Raw genomic sequence first — 18,917 nt, 5'->3', positions numbered from 1 at the left:
ACACTGATGTTGGAGGAGAAGGCCTGGCTCGCAGTCTCCGCTATAATTAATTCCAAAGGTGTTCTATCGGGTTGAGGTCAGGACTCTGTGCAGGCCAGTCAAGTTCTTCCACACCAAACTTGCTCATGCATGTCTTTATGGACCTTGCTTTGTGCACTGGTGCGCAGTCATGTTGGAACAGGAAGGGGCTATCCCCAAATTGTTCCCACAAAGTTGGGAGCATGAAATTGTCCAAACTCTCTTGGTATGCTGAAGCATTAAGAGTTCCTTTCACTGGAACTAAGGGGCCGAGCCATATCCTGAAAAACAACCCCACACCATAATCCTCCACCAAACTTTACACTTGGCACAATGCAGTCAGACAAGTACCGTTCTCCTGGCAACCACCAAACCCAGACTCGTCCATCGGATTGCCAGACGGAGAAGTGTGATTCGTCACTCCAGAGAACACGTCTCCACTACTCCAGAGTCCAGTGGTGGCGCTTTACACCACTACATTCAACGCTTTGCATTGTGCTTGGTGATGTAAGGCTTGGATACAGCTGCTCAGCCATGGAAACCCATTTCATGAAGCTCTCTATTCTTGAGCTAATCTGAAGGCCACATGAAGTTTGGAGGTCTGTAGCGATTGACTCTGCAGAAAGCTGGCAACCTCTGCACACTATGCGCCTCAGCATCCGCTGACTGCGCTCTGTCATTTTACGTGGCTTACCACTTCGTGGCTGAGTTGCTGTCGTTCCCACTCGCTTCCATTTTGTTATAATACCACTGACAGTTGACTGTGGAATATGTAGTAGCGAGGAAATTTCACGACTGGACTTGTTGCACAGGTGAGATCCTATTACGGTACCACGCTGGAATTCACTGAGCTTCTGAGAGCGACCCATTCTTTCACAAATGTTTGTAGAAGCAGTCTGCATGCCTAGGTGCTTGGTTTTATACACCTGTGGCCATGGAAGTGATACTTTTGGCAATATAGTGTATCTATAGGTCCATGTATTAAGATAAAAAAAACACACAATCCTGAATTTAATTTTTTTTTTCCTTGAGCAAAAGGAATATATGTGATTTGCATTAAAGACTTTTTTAGGCTGCACAAAACAACAGTTTTACATATATTATTTATAGTATAAATTATTGTTACAAATGAAATGGTAAATATTATTTGCTACTCAGTTGTGACTGTTTACATTATATGAACCTTAAATATAATGTACTTTAACTTTTATAGTAAAATAATCACAGTGTATCTGTCAGTGTTGAGAAGTAGTGAACTACATGTAATTAAACTAAATTAGTTTAACTACATTTTGCAGTAGCTTGCTTGTAGTTTAACTACATTCATATTTGCATAGTGATTCAAGTGGTAAAAGTACTTTTTTGTGTATTACCTACTGAAACAATTTTGGTTCATAAAACGCTGACATTCCTTGCATTTTCCCATGAATAGGGGGCTTTTTTTTGGTTTATGTATAAGCCGTGAAAAGGTGGTCACTTTTTGCAATTAACTCAGTTATGTGCCATTCTTTGCTGGCATGTGACTTCTTTGTATTATATTGTGTTATTTGATTTTTATCACAAATTAGTTTGAACTACTTTAAGCAGATTTGGTTAACCACTAAAATCTGTGCATTTTCATCTTCTTTTCTTACTCTTATCTTTTATTTATATGCTATAGTGAGATAAACAATGTGCCTATGTACATAGTGACAAAATAAAACTGACGAAAGTTCACATAATTCACGTATGAAAATGGTGAAAACACTAATAAATTAAGTGGAGCGCTGCGTGTTGTGTTAGCAGCACCACATCGTCGTGCTTCATTCGTATCTCTCGAGGCTGATTGCTTCAGGAATGTCCGTTCCGCCTTAAATAGTGCGGCATTGACACGCTAGCGATCGAACAGGCGCCTGAGTGTAAGCGCTAAGATTACATCATTTAAGGTGGAACGGGAAATGAAAATAAGAGGCTAACTTCAGCTCTATCAAATCTCTATCCACAGTACGGGGTACAATCAGCAAACCAGGGCTCTACAACTTAAGGTGGGGCCACTGGTTTAACCCCTAAATTGCTACATATACACACTTGCATGTAACGTGCATAGTTTGAGTGTTCCGCTCGGAATTTGCTCGCAAATTTCTTAATATCGTAGCAACCCTGTCAGCGCTTCTGATTGACTTACGCGCTTTCTCTGTTTGGGTCCTGAACACAACATGACAGACAACTGTCTCAAACAAACCCATCCATCCATCCATCCATCCATCCACCCATCATCTAAACCGCTTATCCTTCTGGGTCGCGGTGGGGTGCTGGAGCCTATCCCAGCTGTCATTGGGCTGAGTCTCAGACAAACCGCGATGTCTTAATAGTCTAACCTGTAATATTTCTCTCCTATAGATTTGCACTGACGTCTTAAGAATAGGGAACAAAGCGCGTCCCGTATGAGTTCAGTACGGAACACGTCTCAGAAGGAGCTACTTACAGCCATCTGGAGCTTTAGTTTAAGCTAAACACGACCCATTGGTTTGTGATAGCTACTTCTACTAACCACGTCTCGCAGATCTATGGTCGATTGTTCCTTGCTTCTGCCAGTTCTGTGCCTTAGCAGAAGGTAATAGCTTCCCCTTGGCTAGCAGCAGGGTCCTCTCCTAGCCACACTGTGTGGAGATAGTTGCCTAGCCTACACCCAGCAGCTTAGCAGAAGATATCTGCATCCTCTCAGAGTTCCTGTTGGTTTTTGAGAAGCTATCTGTACACCTTAACTAACAGCAGCCTCCTCATATAAGAGGTAAACTGAAAAGCGGAGAGGGGCCTGTAAATTGGCTAAGAGACAATAAAAACCAAAACAAAACCAAATAAAAATAAAATAAAAAACACTAGCTATCTATAATCTCTATGACATAAAACCAAGTGGCAAGAGGCAAACAAGGACTTAAAGCTCTGTCACTGTTCACTGTTGCTACTGTTGTTTGTGTTTACTAGTAATGCTAGATGTGTATGTGAAATCAAGTGACCACACAAGCTACAGAGAACTCCGTCTACTTCCTTAATCCTGTTGTCTGATGGTAAACAGACACAGGTACTCAAACAGGGTTCTGGGTTCAGATATGTAACCGCACTGTACTGCACTTCACAGTGGAAAAATGCTGTTAATCCAGCCAGTGGTAGCCACTGGGGTCAATGTATTCCCACAGTATTTCTACATCCACTGCTGAAAGGTGTTTCACTGGCAAATATCTGTGTCAGCAGCTACTTGGTCATCCTTCACATTCTCTTAATTGTAAAGTCAACATGACCTCCCCCTGTACAGCAGGCTGGCAGCCAAACAGAAAGCAATAGAACACTAGCTACTAATATAAGAGTCCCTAGATGACAGTCAGTAACTCTGTATCTGTGAAGATTTCTAGCAGACACATTCTATGTAGACCACAGATATATACAAAGAATTAGATTGATGATGTCACTATATACACAGTGAAGTGTAGCCACTTGGCCGCCATACTGGTACTCCCTCCTTATGTCTATGTCTAAGGACGCAATGTCAGCATATTTCCAAAAATTGCAGGTATAAGAAGTTGCTGAGGTGTACTGCATTTTCCTGCAAAATGCTTAATTTATGGGTCAAGGCATTTCCTGGATAAGTTTCTTTTATTTTTTTTCATAACTAATATAAAATGTACTTTATAGGGATGGCTGTAGCTATTTGAATATGCTTTTCCAAATTTATCTTAGTATCCATCTTGTTTTGTTTTGGTATCTGGAAAAGGTAGTTAGGAATAAACAATGTATTCCGTATTGCCTTGTAATGTTGAGGCCTGCCACTATTGATTATATTGGTAATGGACTGATCCAGTGATTATTTAGACAATCAATCAAGTAATTTTTATTTTTTTAACTCTTTAGACCCTAACTCTTTAGATTCCTGACACTTTCAAATGAAATGTTTATCTTAAACCAGGTAAAAATTACAGTTATAAGTTTTAAAAGCTTTAGAAAGATTTCAATTTAAAGGTGAATCCCACCTCTTTAATATGAAAACAAAACCAAGTGATAAAAATCAACACAGATCTCTCAGTCCATAACTGAAAGGGAAAATTGAAAACTGTAAAAGACCCTGCAACTATAATGTTGAAAAATTCCTAGAAATGAATTAAAATATTTACTGTAGAATTCACAGGCAAAACTGCACAATAAAGAATGTGTTACATGTAAGTCTTACGATTTGTAAATTATTTTCACCTGTATTACATTGAAACAATGCAACAGCACATTATTTGATGTTTTACCCCATAAATTTTCATTGTTTTTTCAACATAAACACATTTCAATATTGATTCTTGCAACATATTTGAAAAACATTGGAACAGTAAAGCATTTACCACTTGACTCTATGATCCTTTTTGTCTTTGGTCAAGAGCAACCATTTGCGTCCATTTCTTTTAAAAAAGACCTGAAATACTGATCTGTCTGACCACATAAATGTTTCCCCTGTGTGATGGTCCATCCCAGATGCCTCCAAGCCCAGAGAAGTCAATGCCGCTTCTGGACAAGGTTAACATAAGGCTTCCTTTTTGCATAGTAAAGTTTTCCTGACATTTGTGCTACATATAATATACTACGCATTATAGTGCTTGATAAAAGTTTGCCAAAGTAATCCTGAGCCCATGTGGTTATATTATTATAGATGAATGATGGTTCTTGATGCAGTGCAGTCTGAGGGATCGGAGAGCACAGTTATTGAGCTTAGGCTTGAGCTCCTAACCATTTACACACTGAAATTCTTTCTGATTCCTTGAAACTTTTAATTATTATGCACCGTAAAGGGGGGAAATATCCAAATCTCTTCCTATCTTTCTATACCGAACTATGCTTTAGGACCAAATCCTCATTAGACCTGTTGGGCATAACCTGTTTCAAATCACATCATTATTTCATTATTTTACCTCATTACTAGCCCTAAACTGCTAGTTTTTTTTTTTTTAAGTTTAAACATTTAAAATGTAACTTTTACTTTAAACCTTACTGTGGAATAGATCCAACATTATCCATGTCAGACTGACAAAGGAAGAAGTACAAAGGAAAAACTATGGAAATAGCACCACATGTGCTCACATATGTTTTCTGTTTGTCTATATATAGTGTTTGATGTAACGTGACCAGCATGTGTGGTACTGTCAGGCAAGACATACATTACAGCTATAATCTTTTATTGCTTTGTGACCATTTAAAGTGGCTGTTGGTTGCTGAAAGGGCTTGTTCATGGTGATTTGTCATTGTATTGCTGTTTATTGGTAAAACGAATGATTCAGTTTTCAAGAAGTCCTGATGGTTTGAATAAGAGGCTGTGTGAGATAATGTTTTTTTTGAACTGCAGTTTGTTAGTGGCACCATGTCTAACAAGTAAGATGTATGATGTTTCCTAGTTTGTATGAGATTTCTGTGACTGACCACATTTCACTTCTTACACTGTTGGTCCCTCTGTAGTTGAAATAAGCCTGACTTGATCATCTTATCTGCAGTAAATGGACTAACTTTAATGAACATCAGTGGTCCCTGTGAGGGAGACTGCTAGGCTGCGAGAGCACAGAAAATGTCATGTTTTGAAATATTAAATAACAACAAAATATTAAATTATGTGTTAGAATCACGATGATGTCTGGCTTTGGTTATATTCAGACGCATCAGAGGACAGTAGTGTAGTAATAACGACACTTGAATGCTTTGTACTTATTAAGTGCCATCAAATCAATTTCAACTCCTGGTCACCATATGGAAAGTGTTCCTCCAGAATATCCTTCCTCTATTTGAAATATTAGACTTCTTAATAGCTTGTTGATGATTCCTCTCATTGTCTTCATCCATCTTTTTGCCTCAATTGTTCCAGGCATAATTATCTTTTCCTATTAATTAGTTTCATAATATGTCTAAAATAAGAGCCTCGGTTTGGTTATCTGGGCTTTAAGTGAAAGATGAGGCTTAATTCGGTCAAGGATATTTTTGCTTGTTTTTTTTTTTTTTACTCTTAAAAATATTTGCCAACACTTCAAGTTCAAATGCATCAATATTTTTGTGTGCCACTTTTTTATTGTCCAGCTTTCACATCCATAATGAACCACAGAAGACTATAGCCTGGACAGTTTTGTTCATTGTATGTAGACACAAATCATACAATTTGAAGATTTTTTCAGGCTCCTTCATGCTTGTTCTACTGAATGCCAAACTGTGCTGCATGTCTTAATGCTGGATTCTTTGTTGTTAATAACTGATCCAAATAGGCAAAAACTGTCCACTACCATTAGTGACAAAGTTAGCAGTTTTTTGTCATAACCTTTGCTTTCTTCATGTTGAGCTGAAGTCCCATTGTTTAACTGTGTTTTTTAACTTGCATGATAAGGGCCATCAGGCCTTCCTGATTTTTTATGTGTTGCGGTTCGAAGGATATTGATGCTTATTCCACCAACCATCTTCCTCCAGTCCTGCTTCTTTTGTTTGTTGCAATATGCGGCCCTTGCCGATGTAAAATCTCCATTTTTTGTAATGACTGGAGTTTGTTGACTAGTACCTCATTAGAATGATGAGATGCCCAGTCCATAATTTTGTGGTCCACAGTAAAAGGCTTTTCTGTAGTCAACACTGCTTAGAAAATGCATGTCATAGTTGAATAAATGTATAGCAGACACTTTGCAAAGAAAGAATGTATAAAGTGGACAGAGTTCCATAATATAGAACACTCAGTGCTTTTAGGGTTATTAAAATTTCCCCTCTAACTCCCACAAAGGCTTACAACCATAAAACCAGCAGTATTTTTTTTCTGTAAAAAGATGAGCAGATGTTGAGTGGTTGCATTAAGGCAGTCAGTCTGTATGATCCACAAGTGCTGTTCACTCAGTTGCACAAAACAAAGATGGAAGTATTATATAATCCTAAATGGAGGGTTGTTTTCTGGCCATAAGGGCAGACTTGCATCAGCTAACTAGCCACATCTTGATGTAAAGATGGAACAAGCACTTCTGGGAGAACAGAGGGCCTAATGACATTGAGAAGCACTCTTTGATTCAGTGATCAAAAGCCAGGAAGAAAATCTTTGTTTTTTCTTCATAAAACATCTGGAAGTTATAACCATACCTTAATAAAAGCTAATTTCTATTTTTTCCACACAGGCCTTTTTTGAATTGGAAATGTTCTTGTGTTCATTCTTGTGAGAGGAAGTAATCTTTAGCTGAACATGAACTTCACAAAATATGTGACTAGTCACTAATTTGTAGTGTGGTGAAGTCTAAAGCAACATATTAGCAGGGTGAGAGATAAATGATGAAGGAAACCAGTGGAAGTGAAGCAGAAAGGACAGTTTATTGTACCCAGTACAGATTATAAACGTAGCAGTGTAAAGGTACACGTTGTGAAGGGAGAAGGTGAAGCCTATACAAGTGCAGACTACCCCTTAACTGGTGGAGATTAACTAGCGCCTCGTTCAATGAGAAATCTTAACATACAAGATAAATTCTCATTACAAGGTGTTGCCCTCTACCCCAGCAGAAAGGGTGTCCAGTATGCACTCACTGGTTCTGCAATGACTGCACCACAGGCATCCAGATTTTAAAACATAGGCAATACTATACAGCTGATACAATAAAATGAAACCAATGCAGACTTTGCAAAAATATATATTTATATAGGTTCATCTTTCCAAAAAAAGAAAAAAAAAAAAATGCAGAGAACATAATTTCTTCCTTGTCCAGCATAAAGCGATATGTTAGTGGATAGTTGCCAGTTGAGTACACCATGCAAAAAGAAGCAGTGGTCTTTTGTCAACTTTTAAATTGGCAGTGAAGTCCAGGAGAAGATGTTTTCACCTTATTGCATGCAAGGCCCTGGCGTTCCTGCCATCTTGGTGCATTTTAAAACTAGTACAGTGCCAAAGAAATATAAGCCAAAAATAATACAAAAACAGACTATAAACTTTGACCCTTAAATATTTTAATGCAGTCAGAGGATAAAATCCTCTTGAAAATTTGTCTAGTGCATCCCTTTTGAATATTCTTTGTGAGAAAAATCTTAATACCTCACTGTACCAAATTTATTTTCTCAGGGAGTGACAAGGCATATGGAATTGTGTTTAAGAATGAGTTAACAGTCCCTGTAATATGATCGAGTGTCCTTAAGAGTGCCACTGGTTTAGCTTCATTACAGATCAACAAATCGAGTTATCCAGCAGAGAGAGAGAGAGAGATAATGATACAAAACAACCCCACAACACTTAAAAACTTCAATGACCAAAACAAACCAACAATAGAAAACAGTATGTTTTTGTAGGAATTCAACAGGTTTGAAGCGGTCCTGCATTTAGTTGAACAAAAGTGTTGTATAAAAACCAGCTCTCTAAACAAGTCTAACCAACTCTAAAGAAACAAAATGGGTCTGTTTTTTTCCTTTGCAAAATAAAGCCCTTTTGAATTCTTATGGATGATTTAGAGGTAACACAAAACCATCAGGGCCAAAAGGGCAGCTACTGAATAGTGCTGTTTTTTTTTTTGGACACCTCTTAACATTGTCACTTCATCCAGATTGTCAAAACAGAATTGCTACAATTCTTTCAGACTGCACAGAAAGACCAGTCGGGCCTTCGGCACTATTTGGCTCCTGACTCCTCATCTTCTGAGACAACAGATACCCATCTACCGCAAGGCAGGTTGAGCCACAGGAGTCCAGGCATCCCTCACTTCCCCGACACCTTCTCATGGGTTGAAACCAGAGACCAGGTGGTTTGCAGATTTCTCCTCACTCATTATTTTTAATTTTTCAATGTTATTTTTTTAGGGGAGGGCTAATCTGTAAATGGACAGCAGGGCAGGAGAAGTTGAGGCAGTGGGGACAGACATGTTCCAGTCTGCTCAGCAGTTCAGGTTCTGTATTGGGGATGAGAGTCAGTACACATAGCCATCAGGGAAGGGCATCCCAGTTACACTTTGCTCCCCTGAATCTACCAAATAAGGGGCTCCTTCATCATAGTGAGTGAGGGGTAGCGTGTCATCGTCCACCCCAGACAGGGCGTCAGGATCAGCCTTAAGGTTGGGCCTCTGGTTGTCTGGGAAGGCCATGGAGAAGAGGGCCTCAGGGTCGCATACAAACTTGTAAACGTACCTCTCACCTGCAACCTAGAAAAGAAAAATGTAAAAATTAGAAAATGCAAATTTCTACATTTTTTCCATAAAAGGATTTGTAAACATGACCTGAGCGTCAAGGAGACTGAACATGAACCTGCTTTTACCTTCTGCATGATTCCCTTCTCATAGTAGTAGCGCAGGGAACGACTCAGCTTGTCATAATTCATGGCTGGTCTGTTTTTCTGAATGCCCCAACGTCGAGCCACCTGAAATACATACCATTTCAAATGATTTCAGAACACCATATTGAAGGACGTGTCCAAATGGACCTTGTACTTTAGATTGTTTTACTAAGACTGACCTCTTCTGGTTCAATGAGTTTGAACTCCATTCCACGCCCTGTCCAAGCAATGAAATGACCATTGGCAGGGTCATCAAGGAGAGTAACCAGAAACTGCCAGAGCTGGAGAGAGCCACGGCGCTGGTAAGGTGGGCCATCGCGATACACAGAGGGCTCTTGCTTTACCTTCCCTGTTTGCAGAGAATACAGAAAATCAAAGATGTAGTAGAGAAAGCAAATACAAGAAATCCTATCTGCTCTAATGATGTGCTGAGACAGAAATTGCTCACATATGCCTGCTAACCACACTAAGCAATCTTAACACCTTGAGTAGTCAGTCATGAGTTATGTGACTAACTGGCATGTCAGCGAGTCTCACCTTCAAGTCGCTCAGGAACCACGCATGTGTCATCGTAATATAAGTGCTGATCTCTGTCAAATGAAAAATCTACAAGGAAAAATACTGAGTAAACACATGATAAATGTGTGTATTAAAATGTCAAAGAATGAAAAAAAATAGTGTAGAAGAACATAAAAAAAAGAACATGAGTCATTCAAAGAAAAATATTTTGGTGGTTAAATGTGGTTACTTACTTTCATGGTTTTGGTAAAAGCTAGCTGCCCTCCCAAATGAAGACTGACAGTTAGGCACTTCTGAAAAGCAAAGTAAAGACACCATTAATAATAATAATAATAATAATAATAATAATAATAATACTCATTATTATTATTATTAAGAAGAAGACGACGAAGAAGATGAAGACGAAGAAGAAACAAAATGTTACAATACTAGAATACAATAATACATTTATAGTCAATATGTATGTAGAGTATGATAAACTCATACCATGCATTCATACATTTACCTGAAACCTTGTTTATATAAATCAAATACATCTAATTGGACATAACTTAGACCAGCTCATGAATACGGGCACAGATTCAATCATCCTGGAGCTTATGAAACTGACACTGACGTAACAGCTGCGCTGCAAATGTCCAGCCCACACATCTGGTGGCACTAGCTAGGCACAGATCAATGCAGCAACAACACACGCAACATTAGCCACGTCTGAGGCACCAAAACATACTTAGTATTATATATATATATATATATATATATATATATATATATATATATATACACATACATACATACATACATACATACATATACATATATATGCTCCTAAATCATGGCAAGTTTTGTTCAAGGTGCTACTGAGTCCTATCTTAAAGAAAACACTCTGCTGCAAGGAGACAAAAAGTCACTATACCCAGTTCTGTCTTATTCTGGATGTGTGATCTGGTTGCCATTCTTTTTGATGACTTAGATTAAGGAGATCTGGCAGTCTGCCGAACAGATGAAAAGGCATAGTGTCTGCAGCGTGTCCAAGTAACCACAAGCTAAGGTCTGACCAGCCGACAAGCATATTTACAGTCAGAAAGTTAAGAGGATTTTAAATTACATCACTGCCCTGCAAATATACAGAGCTACAGAGACAGTGGGACATTCCTGGAGTTTAAAATGGTTAAATATGTGGATGATAATAAAAAGGAACAGCTGTGTGTGGGTGTATGAATAAGAACTCCAGAAAATCTTAGATTAACTGTGAAAAGCTTTTTCAGTTTATTCTGTTCAGTACTTTATATGTAGAGAGAAGAGAGTGATATAGTTAAAGTTTTTGTGAGACAAAACCGTGTGAGAGCAGCGGTTGACTCTTTTCATTACATTTACAGATGTCTCACAACCTATGTCTGCTTTTTGACCTTCAAGCAAGTACATAAGTGAAAAATGCTCTGCTCAGGCAGTCTCTGCAAGTGTGAAGAATGCTGCCACGTCAGACTGCGTTTTCAAGAGTTTGAAAAGTGAGCGTTTGTCTGCACCTCACCAGGCACTGCTAAAACTCACAGATCCATGCAAGCACACACAGAAGATTCCAGGCCCTCAGCCTGGAACAAAGACAAGGCCACTGTTCTGCTCTTTTAAACAGCAGGTATTTAGTAATGCTCACCAGAGTCAAAGCAGAAGTCTCGCGGTTCTTGCTTGATGGCCATAGGGTGGAAGGCAGCCTGAGGCGGACCCATGTTGGGGACTCCTTGCTCAGCATAGCGAGGGTCCAACAGCTCCTGTTTAAAGCCCTGAGGATGCACAGGAACCAGAGGCTCTGACATCTGCCGATGATAAGGTGGCCGTCCATCTCTGGTTGAAGTGCTTGGTGCCTGGGGAATGAAGTTTGGTCTTCCCTGGGTCTCAGAAGGTGGGAATGGCAAACAAGGTTCTGAAAGCTGTCGCTGAAACCTTTAGAAGTAAATAAAGAAAGAAAGAAAATTCAGTCACCAACAACAATATCACTCAAGCAAGCAAGAAAGCAACAATTCACCAGAGGCCAAGTTCAAAGTGTGGGTCTGCCCCCTGTACAAGTACAGGGAAGTAAATATATTTGTAAAACGAGATGTCGAGGTCAAGTGATGCCAGAAAGGTATGTTAAGGGACAGCTCAGCGGACATTCTGGAGTTGCTTTTCGCTGAGCCTGGAGTTGTTGGCTCCACATTACTATCTGCCAATGACATGCCACACATTCCCCGGCATGCTCCCAGGAATCCTATTGCAGGTGGCAGGGTGGGTTGCCAACCACTCTGTTCCCACGGGGGTCAGATTAATGCACTAAAGCTACGACTGCACCACAACATCCATGTGAGCAACACCACTTGCAATTTTTTCCAACCCCATGAAGTCAGCGCTAACGAAAGGTCAGCCCCCAAAATATACACATCATATTTGTCGCACAGTTCAAAGAAGCAGATGATACGCTGGCAAAAACAAAGCATGGATACTAACAGGAGAGCTCAAATATAACTTAATCAAACCGTGTGGACACTTACCTATGCTCATTATTAAAGGGGGCATCATGGTTTAGAGGTGGACACGGCACTGCAAAAGGTGGCGTCTGGCTGTGTAGTGGGAGTGACCTCTGATTGTGGGTGGAGTTGCTCACAGCAGGCTGTCCATGAAGAGGCCTCTGGCCTAATGTAGGGTTAGGGACTGGGGGAGGAGTCTGTTCGTGCATTGGGTGTGTCCCCGGAGTGTTGGTGGAGCTGCATGGTGAGACAGGCGTTGAGGGAGGGGTCAATGGCTTGAACCCAGCTGAAGGTTTCCTTTCATAGGCACTTCAAGGATGAAAAAGAGGAACACAATCCGTCACACAAAACAGAGGCTCTCTGCATGCAGTTCATAGCACAATGTCAACACAAAGAGAAATTTAACTGACTGAGAGCTTACCTGTAGTTATAAAGGCACTTCTCTCCGTACGGCATGGGACTCCGGTCCTGGCTACAGGGGGAGAGCTCTTTGGAAGGACTCAGTTCCCGTTTAATCTTGGCTGGTGGAGGACCATGAAACATCACTGAGAAAAGACAGACAATGGAAGCACATAATCAACCAGAGCATCTAATCGAACACATCAACAGAAGTGTACTGATGGTCCTCAGATGGAGTGTCTTACTCTACACCATTAATCGGCTTACTCTGAGGTATAAAAGCTACATCCCTCACCCATCACTACCATGGTGCAGCAAAACACATGCAATCAAAGCACTCCCTTCTGATTTCCATCATGGCCAAGTCAATACTCATGAATCAGAGCGCTCGTAATTCAATGATTGTGAATGATATTCCTCCCCGCACTGTAACCATTAGCTGCTGGATCTCTGCATCAGCTCCCATATCCGGCGCCACATAATGGCCAACGAAACTGGATCCTGGGGCACTGTGCAACGCTGGCCAAATAAATCAACTTGACCGTGCAGGGCTTAGGAAACCACATACAATGGGCACGTGAAAACTCAAAGCGTGTGCTGAAAGCCAAGGTGCACTGCACCACTATTAACATTAAAGGCTCCTTCAAATCAAATCTAAAAGTAGATGGATATCCCCACACAACTGACACTGGCAACAGAAGAGTAAGTGGTGCCATGTGACATGCAGACAGCCAGAGGTGCACACAGCTCTGCTGAATAGGCGACTGTAAAAAAAAGAGTCAAACTTCTGCCAAGTGCACAAAGCTCTAGCCACAGTGACACTCAGACACACATAAAAATTATTCCGTCACACTGAGATGCCACAGCAGAAAGCATGTACGCTGTTCGGACATCAAAAAAGGTATAATCAATGTGCTACAGTAAAAAGCACTGCAGCATATCAGTCTTTAATGAAACTACATTGATAAGCAAAGCAAAACCAAAACATGAGGCCCGACATATGATGACACCGCACCCCGTCTCCTGGCTTCATCAGACAAAAACAAACTTGTGAAAGAGTTCTGCTGAGAACCTACAGTTTAAGCAATGTGGGTGCTGCAAGTTTAGGTAGCAGAGTGGGGGAGTCTCAAGTCTATTACCCTCTGGAATCTAGTCCATTCTAAAAGAGAGGCTGAGTGCATGAAAGTGTGAAATCAGATTATGTGCTTGCCTCATGTGATGCCAGATACCATTTTTTTTTTAAACTGGAGAGCATTTACTTCTCAGACAGTCCAGGCCAGAATTATGGCCTGACCAAAATGAAAATTGTGACTGATGTCAATTTTAAGGTGTTAAAAACTCAGATAATCAATATACTAATAATATGATTGTATCTTTACATTTCAGGTTTTTCTTTTAGACTCCAGTGGCTTTGTTTAAAATTTATTACTGATGTGCCCGTCAGTTAAAAACTGAACTGTCAAGTTTTCTGCCCAATTTAGTAACTGTCAATCCCACTCACTAGTTAGGTGTCCCCATATCACACGAAGCTAGCAAACAGAGAGGGTGAAGGCTAGCACTATGTGAGGCCAGTCATCACATCTTTTCAAACTGCACATAATGTAACATTATTAGGCAGCTCAACACGCTTGGAGGGGAATGCTAACTACCAATTAATTATACCAATTTCTTAAAGCTCAAAAAGCACAAAGTCTTACAAAATGTAAATAAATGTAGCATGGGTAGATGGGCCTCCCACAACTGTCTGCAGTTTTGTTTTTTGTTAATTACCCTTTTCAACAGTTTTCAATATGTTATTCTCATGTTAATGAACAGGTTTGGGTGAATTTACCAGTTCAGCCAGTATTGGTGTGACAAAGTGACACATGCGCAAGAATGTGTTAATTCATTCATAAGTTCATTACAATCTAAGTCACTAATTATTAATAATTTATTGATGGAGCTTTTTTCCAATGCAGATAAATGCATGGGATGTACATGTCATGCCAGAATAAAACGGAACATAACCAGCAGCATCCATCATTGACATCTTTACTGGGAAACAGCAACCAAACCAAATCAACAAGATTGTCTGTGCACTTGACACCCTTCTATGCTTATGGTGTCCTTTATCCTCTCAAAAGAATTGACTAGAAATTGGAACAAGACCTGAATAATGAATAGCTGCCGGAGTTTGAGCTAAGCTGTTTCTCCCTTGCCCTCACTGGACTCAATCCAAAGTACATCACCAAGGTGAATAAATAATAAATCTCAGGTACTCACGGCTATCTGACTGGAAATCTGGGACAAACTGTTCATCGTCGGGCACCTGGGCTGTGAAGAGATACAGAAAACATGATATGAGATGAATACATGCATCCAGGTGGAGAACAGTGCACATTAAACTAACCATTCTTCTAATATAAATTTGCAGTTTCGAAAAATTTATCATTTAGGGAAAAGTAAATGCTGGCCTAAGCACTGAAAAACCACTGTGAGGTTGGCATTGTGCACTGAAAGAAATTACTAGATTTTCACTAAAACTAAAAACAAGCAATAGCAGGAAATAAAAATTATTATGCATCCATAAAATACAAACTAAATTTGAAAGGGAAACACATTAACTGCTAATATTAAAAATCTTCAATGCATAAATGTTTTTGGGAGTTTCTGGAGAGATATTGTAAATGAAGTGATCAGATTAGCATGCTTTTATTAATAGTACTTCATGAACATGAAAACACAAAGTAATGTTTTGCATTTTTAGTTCAGAATCTAAAACAATAATATGCAGTTTTTCCCCGTCAATAAGGGTGTGTAATAAAAGAAAGAGACCTCACCCTCTGCAATCCAGATTTCTTGCAGCTGGCTGAGGTCCTGGAAGAGTTCTGCAGCAGACAGACAAAGATAACTTTAGACTCTACTGGAATCCAATATTGAACTGAAAATGCATCTCAAAAGGGAAATAAAGGCCATCTTGCAGAACACTGAAATAACACCAGTTAATGCTCAAACATGTTATTGCAGCCACAGTAGAAACACCAAAACTGGCCGTAAGCACAATGTTATTCTAAATGACAACATACGAGTGCTTGCATTACCTTCTGTGTCCTGAGCGAGCTCGGAGTCTACAAACTTTCTTTTCCTGTCACTGACTGCTCTGCTGCATGGTTCTTCCACTCGAGATGATTTCTGCTGTGGAGGAACAGACTTGTTAGTGTGGAGTTATCTGATCTATATGGAAAAAAGGTTCTTATCTCACACTGTGCTTCATGTTTAACCAGCTTCTGGCTATTACTGACAAAAACAAGACATACAATTTAGGGCACACTTACATTAGATGGGACCATGAATGGTACTTGCTGGTCATAAAATCCGTCCATGTTACCTGGGTCTTCAAAAGTTCCCAGAACAGGGTCTTCGCTTAAAAGCGACAGCTGCTTTATGGTGTCTCTTTTCTCTATGGGAGATAAAAACCATCTACATATAAGAGAGCTGTTTGGCAGATGCAGTCAGTACATTCTGCTGCACAAATGCTGACATAATCTTCAAATCTATCGGCTCAGGACACAGACACCCCCTCCTTCTTCTTCTTCTTTGTTGTTTATCACAACAGCCCTGGTGACTGAGTGTAAGGGCATATGGGAGAATGTGCTGTAGTATGTAAACACTCTCCGAGGTAGTGACAAACGTGAATCTTACATAAGCAAAGCCAGCCATCTGTGCCTATGATTATGAGGAGAAGCAAATCACTTAAAGCTAAGCTTGGGTCTAAAGGACGCACCCAAATGCAACAGGGCATTATGTACATGCAGATATAGGTCTTTATAATAGCCTTTATAACTGTGGTCTACAAGTTGTTCAACGTGAGCAAACAGCAACACCGCTCTGTCCCAACATCTAATCATGTAGCCTGAAGGGATCCACTGCAAAACAGCAATTTGTGTGGCCACGTCTGTAATCTGTGAAGTATGTTCTAGAGCATTAAGAAATACCAAAGATAGTCTGGAGCACAGCAGAACCCCAAGAACTAAAGAAAAGTGCAACTGACTTGTATGGCACACTGCAACAGTGTGGGGAAAATGTTAATGCTTTAATCTCCATTTACTTTTTATGCTTTCTCTCCTTCAGAGAGAGAGAGAGAGAGAGAGAGAGAGAGAGAGAGAGAGAGAGAGAGAGAGAGAGAGAGAGAGAGAGAGAGAGAGAGAGAGAGAGAGAGAGAGAGAGAGAGAGAGAGAGAGAACTGTGCGTGATGCATATTTTTCAGGCTGTGTGTTCAGAGAAAGTTCAGTGGGAAAAGAGAGAACTGTGCGTGATGCATATTTTTCAGGCTGTGTGTTCAGAGAAAGTTCAGTGGGAAAAGAGTCCGGATTAAACAGCGTGTAGCGGGCAGGTGATCCTGTTTCCATTACTATTCAGATAGTAACCAAAAAAAAAAATCGAGGTTTTAAACATCAAATCTTTACCTTGATCAAGTTCAAAGCAACAGAGCTGAGAAATTCCACCTAACACAATACCCAAATCTGCTTATCGATTAACTTACAAAAACACTGCAAAACTAATAAAACAGCTCTACAGCGGTAGATCGCTATAGTTCCATAAGGCCGAATAAAGTCAGAACATCAGGTTTCCAAGAACGATCCAAACCAGAGGTCCTTGTTTTCACGCCAAGTGTGAAAAAACACATCAGCAAACCTTACAAGGCAAGTTGGCTTCCTATCCTGCCAGCTTCTTGTTCGAATTTTCCCGTTCCCCCTTAATGGTGCAGCAGTTACATTCTAGCGCCTCACGCGCCAGAATGGAGCTGCGGCACCATTTAAGGAGGAACGGGAAAATTCGAAGAAGAAGCTGGCGGATAAGACGCTGATTTCAGCTTCGTTAAAATCTTCTGGAAGTCCTATCTACTTTAACGCGATTATTTTGATTGGGGTGATATCCGACAGCTCCCCTCCCCCCCCTCAAGCCCCCCTGTTTCTTGTTTTTCTCAATGAAATGAAACCTGATCTGTCAGGAGAAAAAAGCTCGAGTCCTCCATTCACAAAACCACAAACACCCACCTCAACGAAATCGCCGAGCTAACACACACGCACGCACGCACACGCAGCCGCTAGCTTAAGTTAGCACCAGCACTACGAACAAAAAATGAGAATACCAGTAATAACATCGCTCAACTTCGTGCAGTAAGATGGTTGCCAAAGTGCGCCCCGTCTAAGATAAAATGGCGTTGGCTTTCTCCTAAAGCGAGATAGCTGGATTTGCAGTTTGGGGTCCATGATAAACTTAAACGCCGCGGAGAAGCGACTTCACCAGCACGCAGTTCGAGTTTATTTCATGCAAATGCGGCTAAATAAACAGCAGCCTCACCTCACAGAAGACGCCGTGCACACGCTGGACGTAATGAATACCGATAAAGGGAGTAAATCCACAAGAAAGACTGCCGTCTCTTCTGCCTGATCAATAGACGCGCTCCGCTCGACACACAAAACTTGAATGGGGATTTTGTAAATGGACTGGTCGGCTTTTCCCTTGGGCTCGACAGACAAGTGTCTTTGTACTCCATTGGCTATATGCTCCTGTCACTCAAACGAGTCAGCCAATAGTCTGAGGGAAGCTAATGAATTATGCATTAGGTGCGAATGGACCAATCATAGCTTGCCTCTGTCCTATTTTTATGAATGACTGGGTTTCATTCACATTCGTGTTCAGCATGCCTCCCCCTTTGTACAGGCTCTTAAAGGGCCAGACTCAGAAACTACAAACTGCAGGTAAAGTTGTCAAAAAGAGTCACGATTCGGTGACACGAAACACGGAGCAGTTTTTTTTAAAAAAGGTTTGACGTTAGATTAATACTCTACATTAGATGACAATATAGGATATGCTTAAATACATTCATTCTAATTCAGGGGTCGGTAGCCTTGCGAGGCCCCTGGTCACAAGCATGTTTGCAGCCCTCCACCCAACACTACAAAAACAAAGCATCTGTAACAATACTAACAATATACAGAAACAATAAAAGTAATTAAAGTATGAAAAGTCATGAAAAGTGAGCCTATTTTGTCTACATCATCACATTTTGTGCCTTTTGTCTGAAGACAAACTCACACGGTAATCACACATCATCACTGGAATGGCAATAACACGCCACAAGTCTATAATAATATAAAACCTGAAATATGCAAAAATAGCCTATTTTGAATTCATTGTTTTCTATCTATCTGTCTATTCAACATACA

The 18,917-nt window shown here is 40.3% G+C and overlaps 1 protein-coding gene across 2 annotated transcripts; it reads right to left on the bottom strand.

Annotated features, from left to right (window-relative positions):
* Positions 1-7,327: 7,327 nt before the first annotated feature.
* etv5a (ETS variant transcription factor 5a) lies at positions 7,328-18,203 on the bottom strand. Of its 2 annotated transcripts, none has more exons than XM_036565708.1 (13): positions 18,049-18,203; positions 16,020-16,144; positions 15,786-15,879; positions 15,525-15,572; positions 14,968-15,018; positions 12,728-12,851; positions 12,331-12,615; positions 11,460-11,746; positions 10,039-10,098; positions 9,824-9,892; positions 9,466-9,635; positions 9,269-9,370; positions 7,328-9,155 (listed from the first exon to the last, which is right to left on the bottom strand). In XM_036565708.1, the coding sequence occupies exons 2-13, from the start codon at positions 16,065-16,067 to the stop codon at positions 8,925-8,927; spliced, it is 1,569 nt and encodes a 522-aa protein (XP_036421601.1). In that variant the 5' UTR covers positions 16,068-16,144; positions 18,049-18,203; the 3' UTR covers positions 7,328-8,924. The 2 variants fall into 2 exon arrangements, with proteins under 2 accessions (XP_036421601.1, XP_036421607.1); XM_036565714.1 differs by having other exon boundaries at positions 15,786-15,876.
* Positions 18,204-18,917: the final 714 nt, after the last annotated feature.

Source organism: Colossoma macropomum, unplaced genomic scaffold (assembly GCF_904425465.1).
Source record: "Colossoma macropomum unplaced genomic scaffold, Colossoma_macropomum, whole genome shotgun sequence".
Lineage (NCBI taxonomy): Eukaryota > Metazoa > Chordata > Actinopteri > Characiformes > Serrasalmidae > Colossoma > Colossoma macropomum.
The sequence above is the reverse complement of the archived record's forward strand: the minus strand, read 5'-3'. Positions and strand labels throughout refer to the sequence as shown.

Bases quoted from the DNA above. Each gene is read 5' to 3' on its own strand.
- etv5a (XM_036565708.1), bottom strand. From the start codon at position 16,067: ATGGACGGATTTTATGACCAGCAAGTACCATTCATGGTCCCATCTAAT. The intron at 15,880-16,019 runs GTAAGTGTGCCC...GTTCCTCCACAG, and splicing joins CATTCATGGTCCCATCTAAT to CAGAAATCATCTCGAGTGGA. The intron at 9,893-10,038 runs GTAAGTAACCAC...TTTTCCTTGTAG, and splicing joins CTTTTACCAAAACCATGAAA to ATTTTTCATTTGACAGAGAT.